Below are 18699 nucleotides of genomic sequence, written 5' to 3' on the forward strand. Positions count from 1 at the left end.
CAACGTGCACGCAGGGCGTCGGCGTCACACACGCACGTACGGGCACGTGTGACAGGCACACGCATGAGCTACAGACAGCGAGGAGGAGAGCCACGGCAAATCCACGGGTGCAGAGGAGCAGGCGGTCCCGACGCACAGCCTGCGCCCGCCACACACGCAGCCTGCGGTCACCACGTGCCTCTGCCCAGTCTGCCTTTCGGCCTTCCGTGGAAACAGTTTCCAACTTTATTGCTTTAAATTTCCTCTGAACACACAGCAGTGTTCTCTCCCCACTTAAAGTTTGAGGAGCGGGGACATTTACATGGAAACAAGGTGATTTTCCGGCGGGCCGGTCTATGCCTTCGCAGTTATTTAAAGTCCTCCCTCCAGGACTCGAGCAGAGCCCCCACCCCGCAGAGAGGCCGCAAGGGTCAGAATTCTCTGGGTCCAAAGGTGGTGATACCCTGCCCCCAAGCCACTCGCGATGCGGCCGTCGGTCCCCAAAGGCAGATGCCCGGGTGAGACCAGCAGGACGCTCAAACGCCATCCTGGAAACCTTCTGGGGACCCCGCCCCGGCGCACACGAGGCAGGGCGGGACTCAAAGGCACTTGTCCGTACATCAGCGCGGTGGGCGGGGCGGGGTGGAGAAGATGCTGGTGGAGGCTGGGGTCCCTGTACCCACCCTGCTCCGGTGCCACCTGACCTGAGTCTTAACGGGACTCATCACTTCCCAGGCCCGCCCAGTCACCTCGAGAACCGGGTGGGGCCCAGGGGCCTCCCTAACTCGGGGCAGCCCGGCCCTCCCCTGCCCAGCGCGCGCACAGCATTCCATCCAGGGGCGTTCGGCCGTGCAGCTCTGCCCCCCTCCGTTGCAGTGGGTCGCCGGCGCCGTGAGCGCCAGGCAAGCACCCGCTCAAGGCTGGGTGTTCCGGTTACAAACGCTCCCCATGCCTCATAGGAGGCCTGCGCGCAGGAATACCGACGGGGCTCGACGGCCGATGCCTCTCACGCGGGGTGGGCCCTCACACTGGGCTGCAGCAGGAGGGGAGACGCCTACCCATTCGTGGGCACAGGAACAGGGGCCTGTGGCCCGGCGGCCCCAGTTCAGTCGGACGGAGAGCCCGAAGCCCCGGCCCACGGCCCCGTGAGCTCGGGACACACGGGGTGCCCTGCTCTGGTCGCGAAGCGGGGGCTGAAGGCTGTGTTCCCGCCAGGAGGGAGCGGCCGTGCAGCAGTGACGCGGCTCGGCTATTTCAGGGCCTGAATTTGTGCTTTATTTATTTAACTCGAGAGGAAATTGTACTTTCTCATGACTCATTTCTCTCAAGATGGCGTCTCCAGCATTTCTAGTGCGGAAACCATCCTGTGTGCAGCTAGCCAAAAATAGGTCTAAGATCAAATCAATCCCATGTATGTTATTGGGCCATCCTTTAGAAGGCGAGCCTATCGGAAGCACAGCTGGGAACGAACCCTGAATATCAGGATTTTTCCATAAAAAATTCAACACAGTATTCTGCTGAAAATAGGTGCGTGCCTGCCAAGTTGCTTCAGTCATTGTCTGACTCTGTGACCCGTGGATTATAGACCGTCAGGCTCCCCTGTCCATGAGATTCTCCAGGCAAGAACACTGGAATGGGTCACCATGCCCTCCTTCAGGGGATCTTCCTGACCCAGGAATCGAACCCACATCTACTGTATTGGCAGGCGGGTTCTTAACCATTAGTGCCACCTGGGAAGCCGCTGAAATAGGAACCTCTCCTAAGACATACACCTGAAGGATGTCAAGTTAGCATCACTCCAACACCTTTGAGCTCACTCACAGGATGCAGCACGTGGCGCCGGGCTGGGGACCCACCCACATCCACACTCCTGCCTGTCAACAGCCCTCCCATTGCGGGAAGCGCACACACCCAGGCTCACACTGCAGCAGTCTGCCTCATTTGCTCATCATCCAAAGACCACTCAGACTTCAGTCCCACAGCTTCAAAAAACCCCAAAACGTTAAAAAAAAAAAAAGGACAAGACACCAAGAAGAAGACAATATGGGTTAAAATGCACTGTTGCTGAAAAGCACAGAACTCACGCCTGCAGATCCTTGGCTCAGAGCTGCACACCCAGACGCGGGGGCGGCTCGGCCAGCCTCTCCCAGCTGCCGGCAGGTGGAGCACGTGCTCGGTCGGCACTGGGACAGGTCGCGCGGGAGATTCGTGGCAGGAAGAGGGGTCTTCCGCAGCAGTTGCAGAACGAGCCCTCCAGGGGCTTCGGGAGAAGGCTTGGGGGGGTGGGGTGGGCTGAGCTGGCTCCTCTCCAGTAGGAAACACTACCCAGGCTGGAACTCACTTGCCTGCTCACTGCTCGCTGGGTTTGCATTTCTGTCTACAAATGTCTTGTGAGGTTCGTAGGTTAAATTCTCTATGCATAATTCACACACTACTCTCTAAACTTAGGAAATTTAGTGGTTAGTCTTAAAGGCAGTCTCTTGCTAAAACAAGCAATAATACGTAAGCTTCGACAAATAATAATATTCTCTGAAAGATAAACAAGACCCACTTACAGTCCCTTCAAAGTTAAAAAGAAAAGTTTGTATCAGCAGATGAAGAAAAGCCAGTCAACTGTAAACTTCCAGGGAGACGCTTGGGGAGACCCAGCTCAGTGCCGCAGGGTGAGAAAAAGACCGGCACCAAAGGGGTTACGCCAGACTGGAGGGAGGTCGCCGGCAGCCTATAAAGCCTGCGGCCGCCAGGGGCAGACCTGCCCGAAGCAGGCGGGCGGGCTGGCCGAGGGCTGGGTGCCACGGCTTCCTGCTCCTCCCCACTCCTCTCTGGAGTCCTGCAAAGGTCCTGATTCCACCCCAAGTCCAGAGTCACTACTGTTCCCCAGCAGGGACACATCGGGAGGCTGGTTGAGCCCCGCTCCCCGGGACAGGACAGGTCTGCTCAGAGCAACACACGGCGGGTGGCCAGAGGCGGCACAGGTAAGGGGGTCCCAGGCGCCGGGATGGACAGGGGCCAGGCGGCTGGGTTGGGCGGGCTGCCTGGGGTGGTGAACAGCAGCCAGGCCGATGTGGACAATGAGGGCGCCCCCCCAGGCCTTCAATACGGAGGCTCAGCAGGAAGGTTCTTTTGTATCACAGGACAGCGGGGATGGTGAACGGTTTTTGTCCTCCGACGGCCAGCACTTTCCTTTCTCCTTCAGTGAGGATGCCCACCAGCCTGAGGTTACTTTAATACCTAGAATACATAGCTAATAGATCTCCCTGGAAAAGGAAATGGCAACCCACTCCAGTGTTCTTGCCTGGAAAATCCCATGAACAGAGGAGTCTGGCCGGCTACAGTTCATGGGGTCGCAAAGAGTCAGACACGACTGAGCGACTCAGCACAACAGATCTCACAAGAACGTGGCTCATTTTTTTAGACCTGGACAAGTGGTGGCAATCTGAAACAAGACAAGGCCCCACTGTTTAACAGTCACCTTTCTATCTGTAAATTCATGGCCAACCTTCATGAGGAAAGTGTATCAGCAGTTGACTCACGCCTGTCTTTTCTCAAGACTAGCACAGAAACAGCAACGACAGTCAGGGACGGGAGAGCACTTACTGGGGAAAGAAGAGCGGAGGAGAGCACATGGGAGGGCGGGTGTGCCCCAAGGCTCTGCTGGCCTGGGACTTCAGGAGAATCAGCGCAAAACTTTCCAAAATTCCCACATTAAAAGAGCAAAGCAAATACTCTAAGCAGCTTTTACAGAGAAATTTAAAAACAGAGGCTTTAAATATTACAGATGGGATCCGAGAACAATGGCGTTTATCTGGTTCAAATTGGGATTACCAACCAAAGACCAATAGAGAACACAGAACCAGCAGTAAGATCCAGTTTATCAACCCCAGAAGCAGAGGTTACTGAGTTTTTTAAAAGAACTGACACCAGGGTCCTGATTTCTCTCTTTCCTTTTCTTGTTTTTAACGGTGTTTTCAAGCGCTCGCTCAGGAAGTGCCTGTTGCTTTGGCAACACTTTGGAAACGATTCCCAACCATCTTGCAGGTGAAGCGGAAACTCTCCAGGCTGGGTTGCTAGGGCTCCTCCCTCCTGCCCCGCTGCCTAGCTGCCTGCCCCCCCCCCCCCAGCCCGGGACACCCCGATACCCCAGGCCCTGCCCCGAGGCCCAGGGAGCAGTGAGCAGAGCCCGTGTCCGTCTGGGCCCTGACGGCCACCAGGGCAGGACTGGCGGAAGCCGAGGTCCGGGAGGATTTCTCTCCCAGCCTCCAGGTCACAGCATTTCTAGGCTGCAAGGAGCAGCAAGGAGATACATTTGGTTTTACAATAACCGACAAAACAGTAAGACAAATTTTAGGTCCTGAAACAATGACCACTTTTTTTCATTTCACGTTATGAAAACAGCTTCGTGTTCAGCACCCGGACTCAGGATCAGCCAAAACGACCGGATTCCTTCCCCCTGTGCGGGTGTAGGAGCAGAGTGGGCTGCACCTTTGGTGCGTGCTGCGTCATCCCCTCTTGTCCTCCTGAGGCTCACCCCGCCCCCAGCCCTCACATCCCGCCTCGCTCCCTCCTGAGCTGTGTCTGGCGGGCCTCAGGCCCACGGCCCTGGAGCTTCGGGAGAACCCGAGTGTTTTCTGCGTGTGACTCTCCTGCTCCAGCTCAGGGCTGGCCACCTTCCAGGCCGAGGGAATACACCCAGCCGTCCCGCGCGCGTGTGCTCCCCCAAGCCGGCATGCCCTGGCGCCCGCTGACCCTCTGCTCTCCTTTCCCAGGTGCCACGGAGTGAGGGCGCAGGCTCAGCGCGGACAGGGACTGCAGCCTCCGGCTGCACAGGCGCCCGGAGACCTGCTCTGGCCTCACGGACGCCTGGCTCACTTCCAGGAGCGCCACCTCTCTTTCTCAAGATGCGTTTCCTGCTCTGCACGGGCTTCCGGGAGCCACGCAGCGCATCCTGAGAGCCTGGCCACCCCCGGCGTCCCTGGCTCGGCATGGAGCTGCCGCCGGGCGCCTACAACGACACAGCCGCGGGGCTGGAGCTGCCGCGCACGCTGGCCAACGGCTCCGCGGCGCTCTCAGAGCGGCAGCAGTACGCCATCGGGCTCTTCCTGTCCTGCCTGTACACCATCTTCCTCTTCCCCATCGGCTTCGTGGGCAACCTGCTCATCCTGGTGGTGAACATCCGCTTCCGGGAGAAGATGACCATCCCCGACCTGTACTTCATCAACCTGGCGGCCGCGGACCTCATCCTGGTGGCGGACTCGCTCATCGAAGTGTTCAACCTGGACGAGCAGTACTACGACATCGCTGCGCTCTGCACCTTCATGTCGCTCTTCCTGCAGGTCAACATGTACAGCAGCGTCTTCTTCCTCACCTGGATGAGCTTCGACCGCTACCTGGCCCTGGCCAAGGCCGTGCGCTGCAGCCCGTTCCGCACGAAGCCCTGCGCGCGACTGAGCTGCGGCCTCATCTGGATGGCCTCCGTGTCCGCCACGCTGGCGCCCTTCACGGCTGCCCACCTGCAGCGCAGTGAGGACGCGTGCTTCTGCTTCGCCGACGTCCGGGAGGTGCAGTGGCTAGAGGTCACGCTGGGCTTTGTGCTGCCCTTCGCCGTCATTGGCCTCTGCTACGCGCTCATCGTGCGCGTGCTGGTGAGCGCGCACCGGCACCGTGGCCTGCGTCCGCGGAGGCAGAAGGCACTGCGCATGATCCTGGCCGTGGTGCTGGTCTTCTTCGTGTGCTGGCTGCCCGAGAACGTCTTCATCAGCGTGCACCTGCTGCAGCGCGCGCCGCCGGGGGCCGCGCCCTGCCAGCGCTCCCCCCGCCACGCCCACCCGCTGGCCGGCCACGTGGTCAACCTGGCCGCCTTCTCCAACAGCTGCCTCAACCCGCTCATTTACAGCTTCCTCGGGGAGACCTTCCGCGACAAGCTGCGGCTCTACCTGGAGCAGAAAACCCGCCTGTCGGCCCTGAACCGCCTCTGCCACGCGGCCCTGAAGGCCGTGGTCCCGGACAGCGCGGAGCAGGCCGAGGTGAAGCTCAGCAGCACCGTGTAGGGGCCGCAGGGGAGGACGGCGCGCCCCGCACGGCCCTGGGGCGTCTGTCCACCGGTGGCTCCCACAGAACCGCCCACTGCCTCCGGCACATGCTGGGCCCGCGGCAGACGCTTCTGAAGCCCCCAAGGAGAGCAGAAAGGAGGGCGCCGGGATGAGGCAGCCTTGTTTCCAGGCGGACGTGCCGTGAACCAGCCATCTCAGGGATGGAAGGCGCAGGCCGAGGTGCGCTGGGGGCGTGGGGCGCACTCCACGGCGGGTGTGCACCAGGCCCCCGCGCCTCCCTCCACACCTGGGGGAAACCTCCTGAAGGGTGGGTCGCGGCAGGCGTGTGAAGAACCTGCCTCTGAAACACAGTGGTGACAGTGACAAGGTAGAGTCTTCCTGTTAAAATGTAAGAAAGAAACCTAACAAGTCCGGGGCTGTTCAACCTTTTGTCAATAAAACTGTTGCCAATGCCTCTGAATTCTCCATCTAAGTGCTTTCCTGCGGGAGAGGGGGGCACTCAGCCTCAGCCACAGAGCCACCCCTTCCTCACAAGAGAAACACCCCGTGTCAGGAGGCCACCTCCCTGGCCAGATGACGCTGTCTGAGCCCTGGATGCTCCCAGCATATGGAGGGCACCCCACGCACGTTGCACACTCTGGGTGGGCACCAGGATAAGCTTCTTGGAGGGGCCTTCCCAGGGGAACACTGGACAACGTTTAGGTGACAAACCCTTGAAAATCTTTAGGTGACAGGAGATGAGCCAGTTTTAGTTTTAACAGTTCTTCACGGTGCAAACCTCCAAGGAGTCTTTATCCCAAGCAAATACCTGCATTCACCAGGTGTCTCCAGTGACTTAGGCCCCACCGAGGCTCGCTTCCCCCGTGAACTCCCATCTGAGGAGGTGAGCGCTCTTATCAAGCCCCTTGACCCTGGCAAGTCCCTGTCACAGGAGGAACCCCGGCACGGGGTACTCACTCTCGTCTCAGCTGGGGGAGTGGTGGTGGGCAGGGGCAGGGAGACAGCGTGTTAGAGAACCAGGCCTGTCCCGGGCCCTCTGGCAAACCCAGGACGTGTGCAGGCAGCCCCGAGTCTGAAGGGCAGGTACAGGCAGAGGCCCCGACTTAACCACAGGGCTCTTCCCGGACCCGGTGCTCTCAAGCCCCTTTCACGCGAGAGCCTGGCACCCGGTCCAGAGGCAGAGCCACAATCTGCCCCCGCAGGCTCCGGGCCCGGAGCTCACACCCACCCTTCTCAGAGTGCTTGTCTGACAACGGAGGCTGATATAACCATTCTGGCAGGACAGGCACAGATAAAATCAAGGCGTTCGATGGCTTTGCTGTTTCCTGGTGCCCCGCCCTCCCAGGCAGTAAGGCTCCTCACGGCCCGCCAGGAGCCCAGCGGCAGGGAGCGGCTGGCACAGAGGACAACTCAGCACCAGGCGTGACCTCCCAGAGGCCTGGGGGCTCTGTGACCTGCCCCCAGCCAGGCCTGCGCCCCTGTGGTGGGAGGGCAGCACTCACGTCAGTAGAACCTGGGCTGTGCACCCACCCCATCGGCGGGAAGGCTGGGGCCTCAGCCACCTCCTGGCTGGCCCTTTGCCCCATGGTGTGGGGGCAACACCCCTGAGATGATCCTCAACCGTCAGGAATCGAGCACATTAGTGAAGCACTGATTCCCAAGGCAGAGCTGCCATGGCAGAAGCAGACACGGGGGTGGGAACTGGGGCTGGACTTTGGCCCAGCATCTGTGGCAGCAATGAGCTTGGGGTGTGTGGTGTGGTGTGCATGCTGGGTGTGGGCACCTGATGGGTGTGGTGTGATGTGTGTGCTAGGTGTGAGGACTCGGGTGTGGTGTGATGTGTGTGCTGGGTGTGAGGACTTGATGGGTGTAGTGTGATGTGCGTGCTGGGTGTGAGTACGGGGTGTGTGATGTGGAGTGTGTGTGTGTGTGCATGTGGGTGTGGGCACCTGATGGGTGTGGTATGATGTGTGTGCTGGGTGTGGGCACCTGATGGGTGTGGTGTGATGTGTGTGAGTACGGGGTGTGTGATGTGGAGTGTGTGTGTGCATGCACCTGATGGGTGTGGCAGCTGCACAGAAGTGCCTCCGCTCAGGTCTCTGAGGCCTCTGAACGCCGCATCAAGGACAGTGAGGGGGCAGGAGGAAGGCAGAGTCACCAGCCCGGCCCCGCTCCCCACCGAGTGCCCAGCAGCCTCTGGGTCAAGGGCGTGTGAGCCCCTCAGCCCACCGTGCCCTGTGGCACGCTCTAAGGCCTGCACCCACCAGCAAGCCTGCAGGGAAGGGCCGTGGGGCCAGAAGATGGAGAGGGGTGTCTCAAGGAAGCGGGGATACCAGCCATCAGAGCAGGACCCTCCCTGGCACCTCGACAGCAGCGCCAAGGCCAGCGCGGCTCCATGCAGCTGGAGAGCCTAGGAAAGGCCCTTCCGCCCAGGCGGCCCCCGCGCCCGTGGGCCCCGCGGCAGCCTCACCTGCAACACCCAGCTGAGTGCCGTCAGAAAGCCAGCTGCTCTGAGTGGGTCTGGAGTTTGCCATTGTCCAGAGGGTGGGGATCTCATCCGGGAACAAGGGTATTACAGGCTAAAGAAACATAGAACAAAAGTGGACCGAACCCTGACTGCACCTCTAAGCCTCGTCTGTGGGTGAAGTCACTCTAAAACTTATCACAAGAAATCTGCTGCAGGGAGTCCTGGAGAGAGTCCAGTCACTGCAAGGGCGCTGTCCCCGTCTGTCCAGGGACTGGTCCCCAGGTCCTCTGTCGCAGGCGGTGCTGCCACCCAGGACGCACGTGGGCCCCCGCCCCCAGGAGCCTCGGGCTCTCCCGGGGAGGGCACGACCAGCTCCCACAGCCACCCAGACAGGAGGTTCAGCCCTGCTCGGAACGCTCCTCCTGCAGCTGACGCGACAGTTTTCTCTGCTGACTCAACAGTGTAAGCCACCCAGACAGGAGGGAGACCACGGCGGCCACTGTCTCCACTCAGAGGTTTTACCCCCGCGCTGCCACCCGCTGAGCCTACTTCTCCACAGAGTCAGCAGGAGGGTCAAGAGCCCACACGGCTGAAGGAGTCAGTGAGGTCGCCCAGGAGGCCATCACCCCGCTGTCCGTCACCCTGCCACACAACTAGGGAACCTCTGCCTCAGGCAACACCTGCAAAAATCAGCCCCTCAAAAACAGGGAAAATCGGGAAGAACAGGCCTTCCAGACCAATTTCCTGGGAAGCCTGAGGGAGGGGAGGGGAGTGATGGAGTGGGATCCGCCAGGGTCCTCGTTAACCCGGGACTGGCTGGGAAACGCCCATGAATGGTTTTCTAAAAGCAGTGGTGGGAAGTGGAAGGAGACTTCCCTGGCCGTCCAGTGGTTAAGACTCTGTGCTCCCAAAGGGGGGCGGGGGTTCAGGTTCGATCCCTGGTTGGGGAATTATCACCCCGCATGCCTCGTGGCCAAAAATACAGAAGCATGAGCACCACTGTAACAAATCCAATACAGACCTATATATAAAGCGGCCCCCATCAAAAAATTATAAAAAAAAGCAGTGGCCGGGGGCGGGGCGGGGGAGAGAGAACTGGACGAAGATGTCAAAAGGCACCACCTTCCAGCCTGAGAGGCCAGGGGAGCCGGTCCCAAACAGGGCCAGGAAGCCACCGCTGGTGGCCTGGAGCTGGCACCGCTGCTGTGAGATCCCCTTCTATTTAAGGCTCTGTATTCTGGGGCCTCTGTCACAGCAGTGGGCCTGTACCCTGACACACACCTGTCTGTAAGCCTGTCTGTGTCCTGCATGCTGAGTCCTGGGCCCTGGCACCGAGACACACACCCCAGACCCAGGTACTCCCATCACGCACTTCTGCCCCTGCTCCACGCCAGGTGGGCCTGGCTCCAGCCGCCTTGCACTTCCAGGCCAGGAGCGCTGCTGGGTGGAGGTGTCCGGCTGTGGCGGCCACCGTGCTCAGCCCTGAAGAATGAGCAGGGCTCTGCCGGGCCAGCAGAGGCTTGGGACTCGAAGCCAAAGCCAAACCTGGTGATCACTGGGGAACCAAGCCCTCAATCCCACTTGTCTTTTAACATGTGGCTTCTGAGCAAAAACTCAGTGGGTCAACACCTGGAGACCGGGGCCTGTGGGCATGCAGGTGCGTTTCCCCCCCTCAGGTGTGCATCTGAGGGACAAGCTCCTCCAGGCGCGCTCCCCAGGGGCGGCCCAGCTCAGACCGGCCGGCCTCAGCCAGGAGCCCTCCACTGACACCAGACGCCGTCTCTGCCCCTCGCAGTGGGAGATGTGAGCCCTGTGCCTGGGAAAACTGTCTTCAAAGCAGCAACTGTTTTCCCAGCTGTGAGTGCTCCATCCTGGGAGTTCTTTTCATTCCACTGCAAAAATACTTTTGAAAGACTGAACAAATATTGGGCCTCATCTGTCCGTTCTGGCATTTCAGACCCCAAACTAGAGAACTTTCTCGAGTGCATCGTCCGATAAGCCACTGAGTAACGTTCTATAGTTAGGAGTGACCCTTCTAATGAAGCTAGCTTCCTGAAATAAACGTGGCGTCAGCTCTCGAGAACAATAAGCTGAGTGGCTCCCTACGAGCGGGGAAGGGGAGGTGGTCTCGGCAGAGACGACGGGACAGGGTGTTCCCCACGCCCACCTTCTGCTTCTGCACACACCGGGTGCAGGCACGGTGACACCCCACGTCCCAAGCAAGCACCCTCGAGCAACGCTCCCCTCAAGCTTCAAACCCCCAGTTCACACACAGCTGGGGGGTCACGGTGACGTCCAAGTTCAGGGAGCGACTGCGGCCCCCTCCCGAAGCCCGGGCCAGGCAGACCCCAGGAGATCAGGCCCCGGGGCGAGGGTGGGGGACAGGACAGGGCCTCCAGGAGCAGGGCACAAGGAGGGGCCCTCCTGAGCAGGGCGGCCGGGGCGCGCTCCACCACTCCTCACGGCATAAGCACCTGCACGGGGACAGGAGCGGGCCAGGCCCAGCGGGCCCACCGCACCTCTGCGCTGCTTTACAACACGTGTTTCTGCTTGATAAAGGCGGGGGGGGGAGGGGGGGCGGGGGGACGTTGCCTTTACAGGTTACATCAAGGGTGATGTCAGAAACGACAGGACACACAGCCTGTCAGATACGCCTCGGAGGGACCGAGAGGGGAAGCGTGGGGGCACAAGGGCAGAACGGGCCCTTTAAACTTCCCTTGATGATTCTGATGCTGTTTACCCAGAAGACAGACACACAGCCCCTCCCGGGACGAGGGGCTCTGCTCCCCACATCCCGAGATGCAGGGGTGGCAAGGGGGCAGTGGGCCCGCAGGGACGGACAGGGCCAGGTCCCAAGGCGCCTCTGAGCACCAGCGGGTGACCTGGACCAACTGGGAAGAGGCCCCCAGCCCCCGAGCCCCTCCGTGTCCCAGGTCTGCGCTGGGGGAGGGACGGCTCTGGGCCTGGTCCTGGCTGCCCGCGGCTGGAGGGGCAGCAGACGGAGGCTGGAGGCCTCCACACAGGCTCAGGCTGGGTTCTGCTCACACTGCAGGGAGCAGGGCCGGACCAGCGGATGGACCAAAGTCAGGTGCACATGGTCGGCAGGAAAGGTGGCGGATGCACAGGCTGGGCGGGAGTGGCCACGTCCAGGAGGCCCTCCACCATAGGGAAGAGGGTGCGGCAGCGGCAGAGAGGCTGCTCTGGGGAGAGGGGATGGGCCCAGAGACTGCGCTGCTCACCCAAATGCCCCTGCGAAGCCCCTCCAGGCAGCCCCCAGCCCGGTCTGCGGGAAGCTGGGTCCAGGGAACGGCGGTGGGGAGGAGCCGGGTCCCAGGCCACTGGAGGGGACGGAACAGGCCACGTTGCGATGAGCCGTTAGGGTGTAGTTGGAAGCTGCCCGGCGGCCCCCTGGGGTCGGGGTCCTCCAGGCCTTACAGCAAGTGAGCGGCCGGCGCTCACGGGAGCGCCCCCTGCCCACACTGACCCGTGCACCAGAGGGCCGGCACACGGCGGGGAGGCCGGGCAGCCGGCGCGGGGCTGTCTAAGGCCCAAACCACACAAATAACTCGGCTGGAAAAATATCTGAATTGCTAGGACAACGCACACTCAGCAGAGGTGTTTTCTCAAATCTACACGGAGACGGCGAGCTGTGCAGCAGAGCTAGAAAAACACCCAGGCAACTCGCAGGAAAGAAACCAGCAGCCGCTCGAGGCAGCAAGCAAAGAAACTGAAATGGCAACAATCACGCGGGACCTTTCCCTCTCATCGCACCAGGAAGCCTGGAAGGCGTGGAAACGCCCAGGGCTGGCGTGGCGCCTCACACTCGGAAAAGCCAGGGCATCCACGCAGGGCACTGTGCCAGCCCAAGTGCCAACCGCAGCTCTCGTGGGCTGGCAGGATCCCTCTGCCTGGCTACTTCTGTATGTTTCTATTTCCTTTTCTCTTTTTTATCCATTTGTCCATGTATAACTCAGGAAGAATAATAAACACTGCTTCTTTAAAATTACATTTTACTGAGCTTTTTTCTGCTGACCACAAGGAAGCAGAGCTCATACATGCAGTCCTGCTAATGGAGCGGTAACTCGAGCTTTAGACTCCGCACGGGGAGGGCTGGGGGACGAGGGCAGAGGGTCCAGGGCAGGGGGGCGCGCCGGGCGGCTTCCAGCTACACCCTAACGGCTCAAAGGCGACAAAGGACCGAGAAACCCCATTCAGAGACGCAGGCACACAGCTCACAGGCAGCCTACCAACAGACCGCGGGCCCTGGGGCACAGCTCTGAAGACGTCCTGGAAAAGGGCCCAGAGTCACACTGCAGGGAGGGCAAGGGCCGTGTCTAGCATGGACACAGCAGACGGCGCTGCCAGCAGGCCAGGAAGGTGCGCCACACACCTGCCCGGCAGTTCCCAGAGTTAATAAAGACAACAGCACACATATCTCCAAGGCTGGAAAAGCAAGAGTCTGCCCGTTCCCGGGGCAAGTCAGGCCGTCCTCACCAGTGTGAGCACCGCGAGACGCCAAACGCTGGAAGATGCAAAGAAGCCAGACGCCCCCCAGCCCCCCAACGATGGGCAACGGGCGTGGAGGGGGCAGCGGCCTCCTGCACATGCGTGAACGGTACAGCCAGCAGTCACATCCAGGCGTTTCCCGAGACAGGAACACACGTTTGTGGACACTCCCAGCACTGCAGACAGGCTTCCCTGTGGCCCTGGGAGCTGCTGGTCACAGCAGGGCTGGGTCATGACACCTGCGGTCAAACTGCGCAGAAAGACATGCACACGTACGTGCAAAACGAGAGGCGTCTGCGCGCTCTGGGCGGCACTGACGCCCCTCCTGGGTGTGACACCACAGCCCATCACCAATGGGGAGACGGCGCAGAGCACACGGGCCTCCCCTGGTTTCTGCAACTTCCGACGTGACCTCACGACAACAGCGAGGCACCAGTGCACAGCGGTCAGAGCGGCCACCATCGACAAGTCTAGAGGCAGGAACTGCTGGAGCGGGCGTGCACAAAAGGGAACCCTCCTACATGGCAGGAATGGAACCTGGTGCAACCCCCATGAACAGCGTGGAGGGTCCTTAAACTAAAGTAAGAGCTGTGGTATGATTCAGCAAGTCCACTCCTGGGCATGTGTCCGGAAGAAACTAATCTGAAAAGATACACGCACCCCGTTCACTGCAGCACTGTCTATAGTAGCCAAGACAAGGAGACGACTGTCACGTCCACCAGAAGACGAGTAGATAAAGACGACGTGGTACATACAACACACAGAACACTGCGGGCTCAGTCACTTCAGGCGCATCTGACTCTGCAACCCCATGGACTGCAGCCTACCAGGCTCCTCCATCCATGGGATTCTCCAGGCAAGAATACTGGAGTGGGTTGCCGCTTCCTTCTCCAGGGGACTTTCCCAACCCAGGGATTGAACCTGCATTGGCATAGCCATATGCATAGCCATAAAAAGAATGAAATAATGCCATTGGCAGTAACATAGATGGACTTAGAGATTATCACATTAAATAAAGTCCGAGAAAGACAAGTATCATATTGTCTCAGCCATAAAAAGAATGAAATAATGCCATTGGCAGTAACATAGATGGACTTAGAGATTATCACATTAAATAAAGTCCGAGAAAGACAAGTATCATATTGTATCACTCCCATGTGGAATCTAAAACATGACACAACCTTATCTATGAAACAGACAGACTCACAGACAAAAAGAACAGTCCTGCAGGCGCCAAGGGGCAGCGGGAGGCTGGGCTGGGAGCCTGGGTCCGCAGGCGCTAGCAGAGGTGGACAGACAACAAGGCCCTGCTGCGTGTGCAGTACGAGGGTCCCCAGTCACAGTCCTGTGATAAACCAGACGGGCAGGAAGGGAAAGAGGACACGTGTGCGTGCGGAACTGAACCATGTTCCTGTAAAGCAGAAACTAACACACTGCAGATCAACCACACTCAGTAAGGTTTAAAAATAAACGAATACGCAGTCTACTGTCAACACCCCAATAAAGCCGCTTAAAAAACCTACACACACAGTAAGAACAACTGTACCCACAAGACGGGCCAAGACTGAAAACACGGCGGACAACACCAAGTGCTGGCGAGCACGCAGCACTCTGAGACCTCCACACAACTGGCGGGCCGCACAGACTCGTAAACATACGCTTCCATAGATCCTTCCCAGTCCTATGAATCCACCAGAAGAAACAGAAGCACAGGCCCCTGCACACAGCACGCCCAGAACAGCCCCACACTGGCCACAGCCCAAGTGTCAAGACCTCGCTGCGAAGCGGCTACACAGGGTGCGGGTGAGTCCAGGGGCAAGGGGGGCCTGTGGCAGGGGCCGCCCTCAGGGTCCCAGGCCTGGGACCCTCTTAGCTCCGCAAGTCCATGGTTCGCAGCCCCCAGGGGCTGACCACCGAGCGCCCAGTGCTCACAAAGCAGGAAACAGGAACAGTGGAAGAGGGAGCTTCTGCTGAGAAAACAAGCCCGGCTCCCAGGGCGCTGTCCTTACAGACCAGCAACCCCTCACCCGCACTCGTTAACCACCAGATGTCCGCTGCCAGACCAGTGACATTTCTTAAGGCAAATACCACTGGTATGAAGTCACTTTACCGAGCAAATTCTCAAGGCCAAGAAGTTCACAGCCTCACTTGGCGGTTTTATGAAGCGCATGTGGGCTTCATGCCCACAGAATTCCTGTCTGATTCCTCCAGGTTAAAAGCAAGGAGCGTCCTTCCCCCCAAGCACATGGGAGGTCACAGGAGCCCCGTTGCCCCATCAACTGTCAGCAGGGCCCATGAAGACACAGGGGCCCACGGACCGTGCTGAGCACAGGCCAACAGGTTGACACGTGCCAGCTCGGCCTGCCTGACACCACCCGCACGGCGCTGCCCAGAGCGGCAGTTGGGGCAGTTGGGGACCCCCGAGGGCCTCTCCCCACCCCAGCCACCCGGGACCCCGGTGAGGACCTCTTCCCACCCCAGTCGCCCAGGGACTGTGCCCAGGACCCAGCCTCTCCGGCCAGCCCCTCTGTGAGGCCAGCAATGCCCCACACCTCGGCTCCCGAGAACCTGAGGTCAAGGTGCTTCTGTTGATGCAAACAGGCTTTGCAGACATAAGGAACTCTTCTCAGCGAAACCAGAGTGGAGGGCTGGGCTGCCGACCCGCTCAGCGCAGGCGCCCCGCCCCGGGTGGCAGAGCAGTGCTGGCTCCAGGGCGACAGCAGCTCTGGGGCATCGCCCCGCCGCGTGGGTCACTGTCTGCATTGCTATCTCCCCAGGGAGGGGGAGCCGTGGCCTGTAGACCCCTCACCTCCATGCACGTTTGCTGGCCCGACCCGTCCTCCTGCCTGTCAAGCTGGAGACCTGTCTGGAAGGGGCTATCCGCCCAGCTCACGGGGAGGGTTAAGAAGCTACGAGATGGGCAGATGGACCAACTCCAGGATCCGTGGTTCAAGCACCACCGTTGGAATAGAAAGACCTGCGAAGCATCTACATCACGAGCCCCTCCAGGAGGACCAGGAAGCAGCCGGGGCAGGCCTTCAAAGCAGCAGCTGGCTGGCCGCAGACCCAGCACGGGGGTGCGGGGGACTCGTGGCCATGGGCCCCGCTCCCGCACGATGCCAGCCTGAGGCCCCGTGGGTCAATATGGTGACCTGTGCCGACTGGGACTGAAAAGCGGACGGGTCCGGCTACAGAGACGTCATGCGCTGTGGACCGACACAGCAGGGTGGCAGGGACAGAGAGGGGACGCACTGGGGACAGCCCGCGCCAGGCGCCCCCCGGCCCTGCTGCAAGGCACCCCCCCCCCTCCCCGGGACCCTCAGCCCTCCTGGCAGGAGCTCAGAGCCCGTGCTGTGGGAAGTGACCGCACAGGCACCCGTGGGCCCTGGATGGCACTTCCAGGAGCACAGCGGCTCCTGGGGCTCCCGGCGGGGGCGGGCGGGGCAGTACTTTTTCACAGGCTCCTGCCACCCACCCCGAGAGGACAGAGGGGTCCCTCCTTTAAGAAGGCGGGGCCCAGCAGCTTCCCGGCTTCCCACGAGAACCAGAGGCCCAGCGGGTAAAGAAGCGTTTTGATGAGCAAAACCAGGATGTGGTCTCGAGGAAGTAGTATCCAGAGGACGACCCTGGAGACCAGCCCCGAGCAGGAGACACCCCCTCCCCAGCGCCACCGGGGGCCACGAGGAAGGGACCCTGCGATTGGCAGCTATGCGGCAAAGGCCGGGCAGCGGGACAGCTGGGAGGGAAATGCCAGCTTCTCCCCGCTTTTGTTTCCCAAATTTCTTTCAATCAACAAGCACTTAAATAACAAAAAAAAAGAGATCACTTTTTAAAAAATCGCCTGAATTTAAGAAGTATGACTGGTCTTAGGTAGAAAATTTAAACTGTGCCATACTTAGTGGCAAAGAACCTGCCTGCCAATACAGGAAATGTAAGAAATGCGGGTTTGAACCCTGGATGGGAAAGATCCCCTGGAGGAGGGCATGGCAACCCACTCCAGTATTCTTGCCTGGAGAATCCCATGGACAGAGAAGACTGGCGGTCTACAGCCCATGGGGTCTCAAAGAGTTGGACATGACTGAAGTGATTTAGCATGCATGCGCATTTATCACAAACCCAGGCTGTTCTGTGGGTCCTGCCAGTGACGAGCAGCCAGCAAGCAGAGACCACTAACAGCTGGAAATTTTAACAAAATCACGTGTCACCAGGGTGATGGTATGGCGTTCATTTCTAGAGAAAGCAGGGGCGTGTCCTGGAACAGGCCAGAGGAATCCACGTGCCCGGAGGCTCTGCAGGGATGCAGGGCCGGACCCTGAATGGGAGCTGGAACAGCTCTAGAAATCCAGTCTCCATCTGGGGTCTGGACACCAGACCGCTGACAAAACTGGGACCCAGGGGCAGGGAAGGCGAGGACGACAAGAACGGGCCCTGGGGACATGGGACTGGCCGCAAGCCCCAGCGGGAGCAGACGCAGGGCCAGGGGCACGGCCCGCCAGCTGAGCCCAGCCTGCGGTCAGCGGGGCGCCCTGGCCAGGTGGGCACCAGGGAGAAGGTGGGGAAGGGGCACCCCAGACGGCGGGGTGGCTTTCACCTTGACTCAGGGCAGGACAGCTGAGACGACCCTGACCCAGGCCCCTCCCTCCACACCTGTACCTGCCCACCCACTGTGGAGGGCGGGCGCGGGCGTGCCTCCCCAGGACACACAGCTGCCCAGAGGGCGGCGTCCTGGGGTCCCGACAGTCCTGCACGAGGCCTGCAGGCCAGGAGCCAGCCTCCGTGCTGCCCCACCCCAGCCCCCCACATGCGTCCCCGCCCCCACTGCACACGCAGAGTGGCTGCGTGTGCCCCGATTCCCAGCCCCCAACACGCATCCCGTCCCCGACTGCACATGCAGGGCGGCTGCGTGTACCCCGACTCCCAACCCCCCACACACGTCCTGTCCCCCACTGCACATGCAGAGCGGCTGCATGTACCCTGACTCCCAGCCCCCCACACGCGTCCCCGCCCCCACTGCACACACAGGGCGGCTGAGTGTACCCCAACTCCCAGCCCCCCACATGCGTCACCGCCCCCCACTGCACACGCAGGGAGGCTGCGTGTAACCTGACTCCCAGCCCCCCACACGCGTCCCCGCCCCCACTGCACACGCAGGGCGGCTGAGTGTACCCCAACTCCCAGCCCCCCACATGCGTCACCGCCCCCCACTGCACACGCAGGGAGGCTGCATGTAACCCGACTCCCAGCCCCCCACACGCGTCCCCGCCCCCACTGCACACGCAGGGCGGCTGAGTGTACCCCAACTCCCAGCCCCCCACATGCGTCACCGCCCCCCACTGCACACGCAGGGAGGCTGCGTGTAACCCGACTCCCAGCCCCCCACACGCGTCCCCGCCCCCACTGCACACACAGGGCAGCTGCGTGTACCCCAACTCCCAGCCTTGCACACGGCCCAGGCTTCAAACAAAGACAGAGCTGGAGACACAGCTGCCCAGAGCGAGCAAGCCCAGCAACCACACCCACCAGGTCCAGCTTCCATCGCATTCTCCCAGAAATACCAGACTAGGACCCAGTCAAATGGCTGACTGAGGGCAGATCCTCACAGCTAAGTCTGATCACGGCCCCAAACCACCCGATGCGTGGCGGCGCCGACGATGCTGCCCTCCCTGTGGTCCCTGGGCACTCAAGCGGGTGACCGAG

General features: G+C 60.6%; 2 protein-coding genes across 4 annotated transcripts in view; one reads left to right on the forward strand and one right to left on the reverse strand.

Annotated features, from left to right (window-relative positions):
* The window catches only part of C2H7orf50 (chromosome 2 C7orf50 homolog), a 66841-nt gene that overhangs the window by 37364 nt on the left and 10778 nt on the right, over nt 1-18699 (reverse strand). The gene's annotated exons all lie outside the window — the stretch shown is intronic.
* GPER1 (G protein-coupled estrogen receptor 1) lies at nt 2752-6438 on the forward strand. The gene is made up of 2 exons (XM_065920182.1): nt 2752-2954; nt 4746-6438. Exon 2 carries the CDS (start codon nt 4962-4964, stop codon nt 6024-6026), a length of 1065 nt encoding a protein of 354 aa, XP_065776254.1. The 5' UTR covers nt 2752-2954; nt 4746-4961; the 3' UTR covers nt 6027-6438.

This window comes from Muntiacus reevesi, chromosome 2 (assembly GCF_963930625.1).
Source record: "Muntiacus reevesi chromosome 2, mMunRee1.1, whole genome shotgun sequence".
Lineage (NCBI taxonomy): Eukaryota > Metazoa > Chordata > Mammalia > Artiodactyla > Cervidae > Muntiacus > Muntiacus reevesi.